This window comes from Henckelia pumila, chromosome 4 (assembly GCF_033568475.1).
Source record: "Henckelia pumila isolate YLH828 chromosome 4, ASM3356847v2, whole genome shotgun sequence".
In the NCBI taxonomy this organism is placed as follows: Eukaryota; Viridiplantae; Streptophyta; class Magnoliopsida; order Lamiales; family Gesneriaceae; genus Henckelia; species Henckelia pumila.
In genome coordinates this window covers 7,205,225-7,223,314 of record NC_133123.1, presented here as the reverse complement: position 1 = coordinate 7,223,314, position 18,090 = coordinate 7,205,225, and the positions used below count along the sequence as shown (strand labels likewise).

The 18,090-nt window shown below is 35.6% G+C and overlaps 2 protein-coding genes across 4 annotated transcripts; one reads left to right on the top strand and one right to left on the bottom strand.

Annotated features, from left to right (window-relative positions):
- Positions 1-1,718: 1,718 nt before the first annotated feature.
- On the top strand, positions 1,719-12,009 carry LOC140860123 (tRNA(His) guanylyltransferase 1-like). Of its 3 annotated transcripts, none has more exons than XM_073262937.1 (14): positions 1,719-2,058; positions 2,144-2,264; positions 2,337-2,381; positions 3,564-3,733; positions 3,815-3,900; positions 4,544-4,654; positions 4,891-5,147; positions 9,912-10,043; positions 10,129-10,173; positions 10,356-10,525; positions 10,674-10,759; positions 11,042-11,155; positions 11,323-11,445; positions 11,752-12,009. In XM_073262937.1, the coding sequence occupies exons 1-14, from the start codon at positions 1,989-1,991 to the stop codon at positions 11,992-11,994; spliced, it is 1,773 nt and encodes a 590-aa protein (XP_073119038.1). In that variant the 5' UTR covers positions 1,719-1,988; the 3' UTR covers positions 11,995-12,009. The 3 variants fall into 3 exon arrangements, with proteins under 3 accessions (XP_073119038.1, XP_073119037.1, XP_073119039.1); XM_073262936.1 differs by having other exon boundaries at positions 2,133-2,264; XM_073262938.1 differs by lacking the exon at positions 11,752-12,009 and having other exon boundaries at positions 2,133-2,264; positions 11,323-11,519.
- A 4,175-nt stretch (positions 12,010-16,184) lies between these two features.
- Positions 16,185-17,283, bottom strand: LOC140866543 (uncharacterized). The gene has a single exon (XM_073271560.1). The coding sequence runs from the start codon at positions 17,155-17,157 to the stop codon at positions 16,561-16,563; it is 597 nt and encodes a 198-aa protein (XP_073127661.1). The 5' UTR covers positions 17,158-17,283; the 3' UTR covers positions 16,185-16,560.
- Between the last annotated feature and the right edge of the window lie 807 nt (positions 17,284-18,090).

The following is an 18,090-nucleotide window of genomic DNA, read 5'->3' as shown; positions in this document are numbered from 1 at the left end:
GACTCAAATAATAATGATCACATGCATTTTGTGGCAAATTGCCAATATTGTCTCACAAATTAAATGATGAGACCACAATTTCTTTTATATGGATTGTGCACTATGATATTATATATATCGAACTTGGGAAAAAAAGAGAGATTCCCATTCCCACCATCACCTACAGACTAAAATTAATTATATTATTAAATCGTGTATTTGGGCCTTTTGGCTCGTTCAAAAATGAAAGATCAATACTTTTAATATGTTTTCCAGTAACTCAAGACAACCGGAACAAATTTTCAAACATAACGACATGAAAGAATAAAAATTCTAAAAAATATATACATAATCATGACGAAATTGCAAAAAGAAGTTTTGATTTTAAATTAAAAATTTTAAATTAGATATATTTAGCCTGTTATTGACGCAATCCACCATTAGATAAAACAAAAACCAAAGTTAGAGAGTCATTAAGGGAGAGTCTAAGTTCGTAGAATAGATGAACTGTTGATCAAAGATCAAGAGTTCGATTTTTTCTACCAACACTTTTTTGGATTAGTTATGATAGCTCATCGAAAGATATTCTCCCTACCAACACTTTTTTGAATTAGTTATGAGAGCTCATCGAAATATAGCGGTTGTGGTTTTCAAGTCACAATTTTTTTAAAAAAAAAAAGTTAGAGGGGATGGTGTGGGAGCAAGGGTGGGCAACACACCTCACGTATCCCCAAATTATAGCCCAGTATTCCAATATATATATAAATTAGGAGAAAAATTGTAAGATACACATTTTAAGTAGTTTCGTAGGGATGACAATGAAAGACATTTCCGTCTTCGAATACAAAACTCATCTCATCTCCTCCAAACTTCTCATTTTTCAATTGGGGATTCCCCGTCCAAATATCTGCGGGGATTTAATCCTCATCCCCGTCTCATATCCGAATATTATATATAAGTATATAGAGTTTCAAACACAAGAGCAACCATTACGAACAATTACGTGAGCAACAACTTACGACCTTGTACATCCAATTAGTGATTGTCACGTCAAATGTTGCTCACGGTTGCCAATGATAGTTTCTCATGTTATCGAAACTTTATATATTTTTTTAATTTTTATTTTTATATATCTTGTTAGTTAATTTTTATTGTAAAATACACGAAAAAATTTCGATGTAAAATTTTTTTATTGTAAAATTAAAATTTAACATTAATAACAATATTTTGAATAAGAATATTTATATCAATCAAGATTATTTTAAAGTAAATGAAAAATTGAAAATTGATATTTTAAATATAATATTATATATCAATATTTTAGTAAAAATATATTTTTTTCTAATTTTTTTCAGATAAAAAATAAATATACATTATTAATCTTAATAGTTTATTTATGTTATTAAACGTATGCAAAATATAATATATAAAAATAATATAAACTAATAAATACTATTATTTTTAATTAAATATTTAGTATAATTTATATATTATTAAAGTATTTAATAAAATTTGATAAATAAAAAATATTTATAATTTATTATAATAATAATAATAATAATTTATAACATAATAATAATAATAATAATAATTTATAATGTCTCGATTCGAAATAGAGATAGCATCTTCATATTCACTTCGAAATTTCGGGGATTTTTAAAAATCCCTGAAACTAAACTTATACCCACAAAAGTTTTTTCATATCCATTTCGTTTTTAGTTTTACCGGCAGGTAAGGGCCCGAGCTTTTACCCTAGCCAAGATCCAAATTGATGGCCCAACCAAGTCAAGTCAGAACGTACAATCTCTTTGGCCCTTGACCTCGATAATTTGTGTCGTTCTTGGAGATGGGATTGTCCATCTCACAGCTTTCAATTGTAAACCAGGAGGGAGGGCGCGGATGACCTATCTCACGGGGCCTCACACCATAGTTCCTAATAACGCAAAGTGCAGCGAGCCTGCGATAAGTTATTTAAATGGCAAATAGCAAGTACGAGTACGTGAAGTTGTATGAGGTGGAGGATGAAGTCATGCCGCCTAATATTATTGTTGTTCGTGTTGACGGCAGAAATTTTCGCAGGTATATCATCAGCATCCCTTAACATTTTGTTTCACAAATATTTACAGATTGTGGGGTTCCTGATATTTGAGTAGATTTTCTGAAGTGCATGAGTTTGTGAAGCCAACTTGTAAGAAATCATTGGAGCTGATGAATGAGTGCGCCAGGGATGTTTTAGAACACTTCCCAGATATAACATTCTCCTATGGTTACAGTGATGAATTCAGGTTAAGAATGGATTTGCTCGTTCAGTGTTTAATTTTAACATTGTTGGGTGATACATTGCTCTTCTGTTTCAGTTTTGTATTCAAGAAGGAAACCAAGTTTTATCAACGACGGGCCAGGTTGATGCCTCTCTCTATTGTGCTGAGTCATTTGATTTGATTATATTTGTATAACAAATAGATTTCTCCGTTAAAAGGATTTTGTTGTCAACTTTGTGGTAGGTAACTAGGTGTTGAAGCTTAATGTGAAACGAGGTTTAATTCCAGTTATTTAATTATTATATAATGTTGCCGAAGTTGCTAATTGTTTTGTTTAGAGTTTTTGGCATCTTAATTTTGAACTTTGTAAGCATTTCCTATAAGGAAGAAAAATGGATAAGAAAAACTAAGTTGAGCGATAGCAAGTCCATTTTTCCTTTTCAAGTGCTTATTTGATTGTAAAAGGGGCACTTATATGCATTTTGTTCTGTGAGAGACTTAAGTAATCAACATTTTAAAAAAGAAGCTTAGATAAGCGTGGTTTAGAATTTCAAAATGAGGAGTGTAGTAGCACGAATAGTATGTGCTTGCATTCCTTTATGGGAGCTAATTCTAGATTTAATGTTATCTATGGGAAATTGTGCGTACTAGATGCTGTTTCAAAACCAGATGCCAAAGATGAACTAGCAGCGGTGTCAATGGTGTGCGTTGTAATTCATCTTACCGAAACTGAAAATCATAAATTAGGTTGATCACTTGATCCTCTGTCAACCATATGCCCAGCAAATTTTTTGGTGGTTGGAATTGGATAAGTTCGAATTATAAAATCATGTACTTAAAAACTTGCTAGTAGAAGTTCTGCTTTGAGACCATTTAAATTTTTTCACAACACTGACTGGCGGTGAAAGGGTTGGTTATGTTAGAATCCTATTTAATTTATGGAAAAGTCCCAAAGGAGATAAGAATAAACTCGGTTTTCAGTTATAGGTTTTAATTCTGTACAGGCTTGAGCATATCTGTTAGGATGAGCTAGAATTTTGATTTTATGGGTTCTTGGTAATATGGTTTATTGGATTACAAGGCTTCCTAAGCCTTTTTACTCCATTAACCATGATTGAAATTAAACCATTCATTGATCCTAAAATCACGTAAGTCGTCCTTTTGATGTCTTTAGTTTAACTTTATTTCGCTTCCCTTCCTATTCCTTTTGTCTAATATTTGTATCGTCTCGCACTTTCTCATTGTTTCAGATTCCCATTCTTTTGCTTATCATAAAAGGTAAAAAAGGTTTATCTTGTATGCCTACTTCTTTCTTTGTTGCAGCAAAATCCTTTCCCTCATTGTGTCGTTCTTTACATCTGTTTATGTCTCTAAGTGGAAGGAAGTCTTTCCTGAAAAGGATTTGAGATATTCTCCTTCATTTCGAGGACGAGTTATTTTATGTGCATCTGTGGAGGTTCTTCAAGCATATCTTGCATGGAGACAAAATGAATGTAAGCTATAAATGGTCTTTATTTTTTAGTATGGAGATGGGTTTTGCATTGATTACTTGAAACTTTTTTTTTGTTTGGCAGGCCACATAAGTAACCAGTATGATACTTGTCTTTGGCAGCTGATTAAGGGTGGAAAGCCTGAAAAAGAAGCACGAGAAATGCTTGAGGTGAATTTTGGTGTTCTAATAGGCTGTTTATCCACCTCTTTAAATCAGTGCCTGAGGTGACAAAAGTAATTTTCTGGTAAAATTTTTAAACCAGCGAGGGCTCCTTAGTTCTTGTATAAAAGTCTTTGGGGTTCTTGAGCTCATCAGGGGCAAATGAGGAATGTTGTAAGGCCTTTTCAATTATTTAAGTTCATTATGACATTGTTTTTCGCATTTAAGATAAATATTTGGGTTTAATATAAATGACATGTCAAATTGCACGTTACCATGAAAACACAAGAAACTACATAAAATGTTTTGACTAGGGAGGAAAGTTTTGGTCTTTTGGACTGTGCTTCTGAACCTACTGTTTCAGAAGATTAAATAAATGCTGAACTGGCTAAATCTATCCAAAGCATTAGGCTTGGTGATAAAGCTTTCATCACTTCAGTGTTTTATTTTCTTTCATCCACCGGGGGGTTGCGTGTTGCAAATAGTGTTTCTTCATGTAAAAAATTTTCTGTTATTCACATTTATTATGGATTGGAAATGAACTAGAATCTATTTTCTTTCAGGTTTGTATTTCTTATTATTTCATTGAATTCAATGAATCACGGTGCTTTAATTGATATTCTTCATGGTTTATCTTAATTGTTTTTCATAGGGATCTCGGAAGCAAGACAAAAATGAGTTGCTTTACCAATGTTTTAATATCAACTATAAGAAAAGCATTCCACAGATATTTCGCCAAGGGACATGTGCTCTCAGGACAGAGGTATATCCTCGTTTATGTGCTGCGAAGTATTGCTTGTGGATTTTTGATGGTCTAGTTAAGAATTGGGACATAATCAGCATAGCTTCTGATCCAAACTTGTTTATTTGTTGATGTCTGTTTAAGTAATCAATTTTATATTTTTGTTTGTTTATGCACTAAAACACTAATTGGTATTTGGTATTGTTGCTAATTGCAATATCAAACTCGTTTAAAGTATTTATCCTCTTGTTACTTAGGTTGAAGTTAGTGTGAAAAACAAAGATGATTGTTGTCCCATAAAAAGATCAAAAAGGAGGGTCACACTAGTTCATATGGAAAATATTGCATCGAGACGGTTCTGGAATGATCAGTTGTATCTTTTGAAGGAGTTAGGTTACTTCTCTGAAGATGTTAATAAAACCAAAACTGAGTATCTCAAGTCTTTTCAGTATGAGAGCAGGTTGTTACTGTCCACTTGGATTGTTATTCGTATTGATGGTTGCCATTTTCATAGGTACGACCGCTTTTGCTTACTCTATAATCTTTTTTCATTGTTGCATCAAGGGTGGTTAACTCTAGAGATGGTATGCATTTGTTTAGTGTAGATTGGCCAATATTTTAATGAGCTTCCTTAAGAATTTTTTTTTATGCAAGTCTAGGACTCCGATCATTCCCATTAAGTGCTTAAGTTACTCGGTTATCAGTGTAGTAGATACGAGGAAATTTTCTTTACGCTCATAGTTACCGATCTATATCGTAGGATGAACAGATCCTAATGATGTACTGTTAGTTAATAGATCAATTTTGATAATTAGTTGATAAACTAAGATAAACTAGAATACATGGATGGAATTCTAGAAGTGCGGTTATTTCTATAACTAGCATTGGAGCAGTACATTAGTTCTTGGCTGAGAAATGGACGTTGGAGCAGTACATTAGTTCTTGGCTGAGAAATGGTTGGGTTGGAAAATTGTTTGGGCAAAAGAGTAAAACTAAGTTTGAAAATAAATAGAAAGACAATAAATAAATACACTTCCCTGCTGATAACGAATTTAAATCACCGTTAGATACACTTCCCTGCTGATAATGAATTTAAATCACCGTTAGATACACTTCCCTGCTGATAATGAATTTAAATCACCGTTAGAGTGCTTTGACTGGGTAGAATAGAGAAATAAACAGTAGCATAAATGTATGGTGTGAAAAGTAAATAATACTTGTGTTTATGGAGATTTGAAGGTGGTTTAGTCCATGATATTTTTTATGTATATATGCATTGTTATTAACAGATCAAATATATAATGCTCATTTTTTATATGTGTGATTTTGATGAGATAGCATAATGTTACAACATAAATTGGATGTATGACATATGAATATAATACAAGGCAACAATTATGTGTGATATTTAGTTTTGTTTGTGTGAGATGATATGTGATCTTGATGATATGATATCCTTGCTTCTGATTGTTATAGCATACTATTGTTCGTGTGAGATGATATTTGATCTTGATGATTGTAGTATCCTTGTTTCTGATGATTATAGCATACCGTTGCAATATAAACGGTTTATCATCTTGCTCATTTTGCATGCTGTTTTGTGAATATGTAGAGAACATGTTGAATTTTGAGTAAACCAATGTTCTAAAAATCGGCTTAGGCGGCGCACCGAAAAAGTGCTTGTCGGAAATTTTTTTATAGGCTTTTAAATCACAAGCCCAATTAAAAAAACTGACGAAAATTATATTTTCCCTTCCACGAGAGAATTTATGTAGTAGTAGAGTAAATTTGTTGAATTTTATTAGTTATGTAATTTTGAACTCAATTTAAATCGGATGTTATCACGTTGGAGTTGTTGTAATATGTGATTTATAATGTTATACCGTGGAATCTGCCTAGTGGGCCTAGACGCTAGGCGCTAATCTGGCCCCCGACTAGCGCGGTAATGCCTGGCGAATTTTAGAACCTTGGAGTAAACAAAATTAATAACTCTGTTAAAAATGACTTGGACCTAACTCACCTCAAAAGCTAACTCAAGAGGTGAGAGTTGCCCTTGTCTATATTAAGGGCTCCCAGGAACTCTATCATACCGATGTGGGACAATATTTCAACACACCCCCACACGCCCAGGAATGAATATCTGGAGTGTGAAGATATTAACGGGTGACCTAAACGCCCAGAAATGAACATCTGGAGCTTGGAAATTGGCCCAGTTATGGGCGGTCCAACACGAGGGTCTGGGTTCTGATACCATGTTAGAAATGAGTTGGACTTAACTCACCGCAAAAGCTAACTCAAGAGGTGAGGGTTGTCCTTGTCTATATTAAGGGCTCTCAACTCTATTCTACCGATGTGGGACAATATTTCAACAAACTCAACAGGGTTAAGCACCATGTGGGGATTAATTAAAACCATTGCAATAAATGGCAGCCGCCTAGGCGGTGTCAAGGTGGGAGGCGGCCGTCGAGTGCACCGCCTTTGCTTAGGCGGTTGAAGATGAGCAGGCGAGGCGGTCAAAGGCAACAAATTTTTGGAGAAAAACCCTAATTATTAATACAGTCATACACTTTCTCTTCCAAAAGTTAATATCCCCACCGGCCGAGTTACCGTAATAGAATTCACCTGAGCTTAACATAATTTAATAACAAAGAAAAAAAATATAATGTGAATTTGTATTGATGTGAATATGTGATGTAATGAACAAGGGAAAAATCCCAGAGATAGGCTCTGTGAGACCTCGGTTCTAAACGACAATTAAAGGAGTAATTCAATAAGTAAGCAATTAAAAGTCAAGAGCATTTTTTTTTTTTTTTTTAAAAGGGGACGCGCGGGCGCGCGGCTTGAGGCGCGGGCGCGCATGGCGTCCTGCCCAAGCCCTCGCGCGGGCGCGCCACCCGAAGCGCGGGCGCGCCTGAATCTCTGCCCAAAACTTCCGAAACGAAGTGTGGGACGCGCGGGCGCGCCACCCTAGGCGCGGACGCGCATGGCCTGCTGAATTGGCTCAAAACAAGCCTCCAAAAGTGCAATAACATAACCAAAGAACTCTAACATGATCCAACAACGTAGCATTTAAATACTTAAAAGTGAAGAACACGCATCGATGCTAGCTATTACAAGCCGAATACAGAATACAAGAGTTCTAACCACAAGCAAGACCACTACCAAGTTCAAGTTCTTAACATGCTTCAAAACATAAGATAGATTGTCATGCTAACAAGACTTCTACACCGAGTCTCACTTCTACTACTTGCCCTCGAAGCTAACCATGTCTCTTCTGACTTGTTCCTGCCCCACCTGTTGCCAAGTACACATACAAAACAAAGCAACAGCCGGATAACCGGTGAGGACAACATTCTCAGTAAAAGCAACATAACAAGTAATGCAACAATAAACATGTTTTTGATACAACAACGAATTCAATAACAACGTAATGAAATGCATGTCTTTAAACCAGGATATCAATACTGATAAACGAGGGATTGCTGCGGTGCTTTTGGGATCCCGAGGGTGAGATCACGTAACGACTCACCGACTCTCCCAATCGAGGTGGTGCCACGTATCCCACTCCTCTAGACTTTGAGCAACCATAATGAGTATGCTAGCACTAGGCGAAATACTACAACCTAGGCCACTCAATCATCGTTCCCAAACGTCTAAACAAAAAGGGCGGTTCTGCCCGCTGAAAACAAGATTGGCTCAAGATGAATGCATAACATAAATATAACACATAAGTCATTTAACAAAAGTCAATACAATCAAACAAGACACAAGTTCCTCATGCTAGAACAAGTGTAAATGCAAGTATGTGATTTCAAAAGGGAAAACTCGAGAACCACAGTCACGAGTATGCTATCCCGCTACGATGACTGCTTTTACCTTTCAATGCAGTAGCTTTCAATTCTGGATACGCTACAAAAGATACTGTATCAACAACTATACAATCTAACAACAACAAGGCAGCGGTTCAAGGAAATACTCTATACCGTTCTTTGTTCAAATCTCGGAAGCAAACAAACAGCTGCTAACTCTGGGCTTGATACCTCCAAACGAATCTGTACGGAAACAAAAGAATGATCAATAACCAAGATCAACTTATAAGCCAAGTTCCAACTACTCAAAACGGTTCAAAATCCCCAAAACTCAAACCGACGGCATAACGGCTATAAACTGAACAAATCGACAACGCAGACAGCAGTTCAATACTGATATAACCTCAATTCAATGCTAAAACCACAATAACAAGGCAAACCCAACAAATCTCAAAAGCTAGATTTTCGAATAATACTTCCAAAAATCATAACAATTCCGAACGTCGCTCAAATTCAAAACCGACAGATAATAAACGATCAGAACTCCGCCAAGAACAACATACTAGAATCTAAATCGATTCTAACAACATCCAAAAACTAGAATGTATCCGATCGTAGAAGAACTTACAATATAACAGAGCTCTCACTGCAGTGATCGCTAAACTGCCTTCAGAAATAATTTCCAACGGCTGGATCGACCGGAAACCGAAATCCCAAGCTTGAAAATACAAAGGGGGCGGCTCCAATGGAGGTTAACGAGTTGGGGAGGATGATGGAGTGCCAAGGACTAGTCAACTAGAGTAGATAATATAACAATTTCAATATTTGCATTTTAGTCCCTGAAATTTTCAAAATTTGCAAAAAGGACCCTGATCAAAATCAAGTCGGCTCGTTAACTCTGTAATCTCTGATTAACTCAAATAAACTCATTTAAGATAAAAACGGGGCGTTACAGGCTCTGTAATATTCTCTCCTACTCTCCCTTGCACTGCTAGTTGCAATTGTTGATCAAAAAATAACCGCATGCCCCTTCTCTCTCGTCCCTCTCTAGTTTTCTACTTAAGGATTTTGAATGTATTGTAGGCTATTGAAATAAAAAATTAATGCTAGGTTCTTGATACTGATCATTAGTGGTTTTATATTATTTTTCTACTGTTCTTTTTTTTTTAATATTACAAAACAAACATTGTTCTTTGGTATATTTTTAATAAATCTACTACAAAGTTCACAAATAGCCAGATAAAACTAGTCTTCAGAAAATTTAGCGCATTTGTATCTTCGCTCATATTGGAAATCTGGTTAAGGAAATGTGGCCATTTTATAGTAAATGGAATAACTATGATGCTGCTTTCACCTTCAAAACATCATAATTTTAGTCAGCGCCACTGGGGGAGTTCTTGATCAAGTTATGATGGTGTAATTTTTCTGAATGGTTTTAAACTCTAAATTTTCTTATGGTTTTACTGTAGGTTTTCCAAAGTTCATAAATTTGAGAAGCCAAATGATGAAGCAGCTCTGAACCTCATGAATTCTTGTGCGGTCGGCGTATTAGAAGAGTTTAATGATATTGTCTTCTCTTATGGGGTTAGTGATGAGTACAGGTATTCGATCAACTTCCGTAGCATATTACCTTGCTTATATATGAATACTTTGACTTGTTCTTGACTTGTGCTTGATAACCCACAGCTTTGTTCTGAAGAAAGAGTCCCAACTGTATGGAAGACGTGCCAGGTTTCACTCGTATACAAATATAATTATCACTGCTAACAGTTGGCTAGGACCTTAATGACCTTTTTGGTTCCTTACCTCTGCCTGAGAAGAGTTTGTATAAAGTTCATATTAACAGTTGACTGAATCACCTTAAAGACTCGATAGTGCCTTCACTGCTGCTTTTATTTTGTTTTGTGTTGCAGTGAAATAGTTTCCGCCATAGTATCTTATTTTTCATCAATGTACACTATGAAATGGAAAGATTTCTTCCCTCATAAAGAGATGATGTACCCACCATATTTTGATGGCCGTGCAATTTGCTACCCTTCCTCTCAGATCCTTAGAGATTATCTAGCATGGAGACAAGTTGATTGTGAGTTTGTTTTATTTAGTTTTTCTACTTGGTTGGAGGGACATCCGCCTGTGATACCTGCTTTGCTTCAGTAGCTGTGATATAACTAGAAATAAAAAATATCCGAAGATGTTTCAAACTAAAATACTAAAGTAATAACAATTTGCAGGCCACATCAACAACCAGTACAATACGTGTTTCTGGATGCTTGTGAAGTCAGGGAAGACAAAAAGCGCAGCTCAATCTTATTTGAAGGTGCTTACTACTTTTTCTTCTTCTTTCTAGATCAACACAGGGTCCGTCTCCCTTTGAGTTTCAAAGATAGATACATCTTACATCTCCAGCAGCGTGTGCAAATCTTTTCCAACGTTCAGTACGACATTCTTTGTAAAATTGACTAAATATTTGTCTTGTTCAAATATATTTTTGGCCTTTATGTGTTACTAATACAAGTGACGAATATTTGAATTATGACCAAGTTCAAGTGTTTTGTCTGTTTGAGTTCCAAATGATCATTCTGAATTTGCTAATCTGCAGGGTACTCAAGTTCAAGAGAAAAATGAACTGCTAGCTCAGCTATCCGGTACTACCGATTATTACAACAAATTACCGCCAATGTTCCGCCTGGGTTCATCAGTTTACCGGAATAAGGTACACTTTCAGACTCCTTCAAGGAATGCCTTACGTGTTCAATTTTTAAGCTACAAAAGCATTTGAAACTAACGTTTTTGTTTAAGGGAGCTGAAAATTGATTACTTGATCAATAACAATCAAGAAGATAAGGTTGAGAATTTGAAACTTCTTTTTTCCCCCTGCAGGAGGAGAAGAAAATCCTCAGTGACAAGGAAGAAGAGGGTAGCCTTGATAAATTATGCGTAAAAGTTGTCATCGAATATTGCAATATAATAGAGCCAAGCTTTTGGGAAGCACATTCTGCCACGGTACAGATTAATGACTAACTTATTGTACCTGTATTTGTAATATTTGAGTGAAATAATGATGATTCAATTGCTTATATACTCACCACTGGGATGGATCTCTTCATCGAATTCACGTTGAAACCGAAATTCAGATAAAAAATAATCGAAGATATGATCAAACAATTAACAGGGATGCATATATTTCAATCACAAAAAAAGGGGAAAAATCAATTTCTATTAATACTTTTTGACTAGCACATTTTCTAACAGTGGATCATTAGCATGTAGCCTTTGGTTGCACTTGTTAACACAGCATCTACATGGCAGTTTTCCTTGACCGGCGCATCGAAATATGGTGTTCCCTTTGGAAATCCATTCTCTAGCTGTTTTCCCAAAGAATTCACAAGCATTGTGCACTCGCAGCACGGCTGTTTCCACCATCTATGTCGACAGGGAATGTCTAGGGTTGCAAGACCAACCTGCATGCATGTTTTCCAAGAAAATATGTTAAAAATCTTACATGACATAAAAATGTATACTAATGCACACACACACACAATAAAATTGTAGAGTTTTGATATGTTAAACACCAACCGTGTGCATTGCTGAGGTGGTTTCATGTACATATCCAATAGGTGAACGTCACCTCAGCATTGATCACGTAAGTGTTCTAAGTGAATGTTCATCATATCAAAAGTGTAAAACAATATGTATTTATGGATATACAAAACCCCCATCCAAGAATGTTATGAGCTTCTAAGAACTTGTTCGGTCCATCCCAGTAATGTCCAAGGTTAGACCAGTAGCTTGCAAGCTAAAGCTACCGGAAAACAATCGCATATGGTCCACCTTCCATGTGTTTCAACTCGAGCATTTCCACGAAGGGCCCGAAATTGCGAGATCGATGTACACAACCCAATTTTTCCAACAGCACATTAATTTTACGCGGCAATACACAAAATCTGCAGATTTCCTAGGACTAAACACTACTGCATTCAATATTTACATGGCTTCAGTTTTGCTCCTTCACTCTGGAACCAATCCATACACAATGCAATCTGTCCCCTCCAAATACCCGAAAACACACACGCATACACGCACACGTGGAGAGATACACAGGCATTTACATGTTTATACGACTGCGAATATATTTTGGTTGATGAGACCAGTATCTTAACACTGCATTCAATGATCTAATTTTAGTTTTTAATTTTTAATTTTAATTTAAATTTAAATTTTAATATTCCGGGTCCACATTTTCATGGATCTTACATTTTCAAATTCTCAAATCAATTGTGGACATTAGATCTTACATTAAATTACTATCCTTTTCGGCTTCAAGGATCGTTAACTACAAAGGAAGACATATCAAACAAGCATTAACTACATGGGGCCATTTTCTATGAGATCTGGCTTTTCTTTTTACAACCTGGTCAGAAATGGGCCCAAAAAAATTTAGTTTAGTTCATCTTTTTGGTTGAGTTTATAGGACTTGAATATCTCTAGTTTCATTAAATTATTAATTATTTATCTCATAAATATTAAACTATAATATAATCCTTCACTTTTTTTTGTTTATTTATTAAAAAATAAATATATAATTTATCATCTTATCTCAAATTTATAAATCAAATTAAACATATTAGAAATTTATTCAATACTATTTCACGTCCCCTCAAATATTTTATTAGTCCCACCATCATAACAGACTTTACAAATATCAAATAAGTCATAGCTCATAACACATTAACTATGGATGCTGAGGCAAGATCCACCACAGTGAATGTTTCTCAAAAAGGATTGACCCCAAAGGGTCCCATAATATAGCAAGAAATCATGAGTGACTGCATCAAACAAACCATTATGAGATGCTTAACATATGAGCACCCACAATGGGAACACCCACCCACAAGAGAGAGAGTTGTGAACGCCCATCTTCCTTTTTTTTTTTGTACAAAATGGGGCGTGCTTGCACGCCCCATCACTTTGTTTCTGGCGCGTGCTTGCACGCGCCAGAAAGAGAGTGTGCAGGTGCAGACGCGGCCCCCCGCGTCTGCACCTGCATTACTTTATTTTTTAAAATTTTTTTTAAAATTTTTTAATTTAAATAATAATAAATAACGATAATATATTCAATTATTTGTCAGATTATGTCAAACTAGTGCATTTTTTTAAGGAAACTTTTTTTTTGTTATTTAATTTATTTTATTTTTAATATAAAATAAATAAATAAATAAATAAATTCTAACGGCTACTTAGAATTTTCATCTATAAATACCCTCCAATGCTAACACCAAAATTCATTCCACTTCCAACACTCTTCAATTCTACTTTCATTCTCTCCTATATCTTTTTTACTATTTTCTGAAATATTATTTTCTATCTGAAATGGATGAAAATACGAGGGCATATCTTACATATTTGTTAAATTCTACACAAAACTCGCAAGAAAATGCATCTTCCCAAAATCCACAAATTCCACCAACTCATCAATATCCACATCCATTTCCAAATATGCAGTTTCCTCCACAAAACGTTCAAAATTTCCAAGGATTTGGAAATTTTATGAGCCATCCGAATTATACCTCCAGAGGTCCACCACAACCGCTTCCAGCCGAATATTGGCAAAACACGAGTCATCCACCATTCACGCCGCCAGTTCTTCAAGGCTTTGGTACCCCATACACAACCCGGTGTATCATGACGGAATATTTCGAAGACGGTTTCAAATGCGAAGAGAGTTATTCCTTCGCATAGTGACTGCCTTAGAGAACCATTCGACGTTTTTTCAACAAAGGGAAGATGCTGTGCGAAGAAAAGGGTTGTCACCACTACAAAAATGCACCGCTACGATTCGTCAACTAGCTTACGGAGTCCCTGCAGATCATCTTGACGAGTACCTACGTATGGGTGAATCCACTGCCATCAGGTGTCTTTTCAAGTTTTGTGAATACTTGGTTGAAACATTTGGTGATAGGTACTTAAGAAGACCAAATGCTGATGATGTTCAACGTCTTCTTCAAATGCATGATGACAGACACGGCTTCCCTGGCATGTTGGGTAGCCTTGATTGTATGCATTGGAAATGGAAAAATTGTCTGGTTGCTTGGAAAGGTCAATTTACAAGGGGACATGGGTCACCAACAATTGTGCTAGAGGCAGTCACGTCTCATGACTTGTGGATTTGACATGCCTTCTTTGGGGTCGCCGATTCACGCAACGATATCAACGTGTTATATGAATCTCCAATCTTCAACAACGTCTTGCAAGGAAATGCGCCGGAGGTTAATTTCACGGTGAACGGCACTACATATACGAAAGGTTATTATTTAACATATGGAATATATCCCGAGTGGGCTACTTTAGTTAAGGCTTTTCCTTGCCGGAGGATTCCAAGAGAAAGTTGTTTAAGGAAAGACAGGAATCTGCAAGAAAAGATGTCGAGCGGGCATTTGGGGTGCTCCAATCTCGATGGGCGATTGTCAGAGGCTCAGCTCGCTATTGGTATAGGAAAAAATTAAAACAAATAATGTTAGCATGCATTATTTTGCATAACATGATTATTGAGGACGAAGGAGGTCACGTGATAGATTGGTACAACGATGAAGGGGATGAACTTGCACAACCTATCCTAGGATCCAACCGAGGCTTTCAGGATTATCTTCGGACAAATTCAGAACTACGTGACACTCAAGTTCATCACCAACTTCGCGCGGACTTAGTGGAGCATATATGGGGGGAATTGCAACAACATGAATCCGTGAATTAATATTGTATTTGTTATTTTTAATTTCTTTGTATTGTGATTTTTTTAAAGTTATTGTTGCATTTGAATTTAATAATTTCGTGTGTTGAATAAATATATTAAAATGATTTTTTTATTTTTAAAATTAATTAAATTAAAACTTAAAATATAATATTATAATTATAAATATATTATAAATGTAAAGAAAATGAATTTATTTAGTATAAAATAATTTTATAATGATGAGTGAAATGTGGGACCCATAAATAATGAGTGTTAAAAAAAGGATGAGCCCCACCTCCAAGGGCCCCACACAGAGCCGCCCCAAGTCCCGACGTGAAGGGAGGTAAATCAGTGTTATGCCTGGCCAGGTAAGTATCCAGGGAGAGGAGAGAAAGGCTCGCAGACGCGATAAACAAGGCCAAATACACCTTTTACGGGATTCGAACACTCGTCCCCTTCTTTTTCACCAATAAGGATGTGTTAATGTTAATAGGATTGTGGGTGAAAAAAAGATGTGGTATTAACAGTGGGGCCCATGACTTTTGACGGTGTGAAAGGATGTTATTGGTGTTATTAATTGAATGGGTTGTGGATGCTCTAATATAGCAAGAAATCATGAGTGACTGCATCAAACAAACCATTATGAGATGCTTAATATAACACCGTTTGAACACAAAAACTTTTGTGACTCGGTTCCGAGCTTTTCTAGCCCGATTAGTTTCCAGGTTAGTTTTCGGATTGGACCCGATTTTCAGGTCGTTTTGTGTCCGGTTGACTGATTCTCTTCATTTTTTAAACCCCTAATCTCCAAACCTTTATAGTTCTTGGGTTGCCCCAGGCATTTGAGCACATGTAACAAGAAGCATGTCATAATCACAGTTTCTACGAGAAGCCTCACACTTCCTCCATGGGAGGGAGCTTAGCTCATGGTTACTGTAAATCCAAGTACACCCAAAACAAACCCGTAAAAAAAAGCTATCCAGAACAAAATAGAGAAAACAAGAGCCAAAAATTTTCTAAATAATACCATTTTATAATATACTAATAGATACTGAATCTCTTATTCATCATAGATGATACAACAACTCACTATTTCTTGTATGAATATCATCAGCAGTATCTATAAAGCTAAAACAAATTGCAATACCAAATTTCTAACAGCAAACAAGAAAAGGGCAAAGCCCACAGCACAGCTAACAACAGGAAAAATAAAATGTAACCACCACAATAATTTTAACCATTTGTGATGAAATCGCTTCATTGTTAGCACATATTTCCAGATTTAGTAAACCCTCAATCCGTATTGGAAAAGATATCTACGGATGTGATGGTATCAAGGAAATCTGAGCCCATGAAGCGAATTCCGAAACTTTTCCGAATCGGATTCATCATCCATCGAGGCGAAGCAAACGCCTCAAATCCCTAGAAGCCGAATCATCAATCAATTTGATATCACGACGGACTAGTTGCTTCACGAAAAACGACGGCACGGGGACAGATCTAGGAGAAGGCGATGAGGAAAAAGTCGATCCGGAATAATCGTCTGCCAAACCCTGCACTTTAATCTGCTTCGGTAACATCAACGGCGAGACCGGTTCGATCAGATCTGGCTCACAAACTGCAAAATCCTCCACCGGTTTCCGATTCGGAGAAGTGGAAACCGACTCTCCGACCTTGGATTTAGAAGCAATCGATCCCAACACCTCGCCTCTTCTCAATAGAGTCACCTGACCCATAACGAGACCGCTTTCACTGACGCCGTTCTTCCGCCGTGGCTCGGCTGATGTCGGTTTCTTCGCCTTCGTCCCCTTCTGAAACTTTTTCTGATCTGATTCTGTAGAAGCCTTCCTCTGAACCTCAGGGTTCCCCTTCCGAATCACGGTAAGATTCCCGTTCCCCACAAGATTCTTCCGGCCACGAAACGGCCCGGGTTGAAGCCGAGTAACAGTCAATAGATCTTGCGGCTGCATAACCTCCATTCCCATTTCGCTCACGAAAACTAAGATCAAATGAACAAAATTACACAAATTGAAGAACAATAAAGGTTAATCCGTAAGCCGAACGAAAGAAGATTCCCCTTCTTGAAAGCGCAAAGGAAACCCTAATTTAATTTTCCTGTGGAATAAGATGAGATGAATAACGTAGTTGGGCTATTTATAGACAAGCTTCCCACCGACCATGTCTCCCAACGCGTGAAGGATACGAGAGAATATATATTTATATTTTAATTTTAATTTAATAATTACCTAATAACATAATAATTCTCAAAAAAAAAAAGGAAAAAAATTACCTAATAAATGAGATATTCGAACTCAATTTTTTATTTTTATTTTTAAAATGTCATTAATCAAATCTTTCAAGATAATTCATATAAGAAATCCAAATATTGAAATCATATTATTCTGTCTAATCCTACGTTCTTTTCATCATATTATTTATCCATCTATTAATTATAATTTTACATCAATCAAATCATTAATTATTTATCTTACATCAATCAAATCATTGAATTTAAATTACTATATTACCCCTAAAAATAATATTATTTATATTTTATTTATTGTTAAAATGATAAAATGATAATTTACCATTTTTATATAAAATTTAATCAATCAAATCAAATCAAATCAACTATAATCTATCAATAAAATCAAATATTATATTCACTATCATTTCTTATTTATTTTTTATTAGAATACATTACTTATCTATATATTATTTATCTCATCATCTGTACCAAACATAGCCTTAATTTCTAATTCCAATCATTGTTAAAATATAATTGGAATATTATTTTGATTTTGGAGTATTCGTGTTTTCGTTTTATGGATTTTGAATTTTGTTATGATTGGATTTCTTATATGCATTATCTTGAAAGATTTGATTCATGACATTTTAAAAATAAAAATATAAAATGT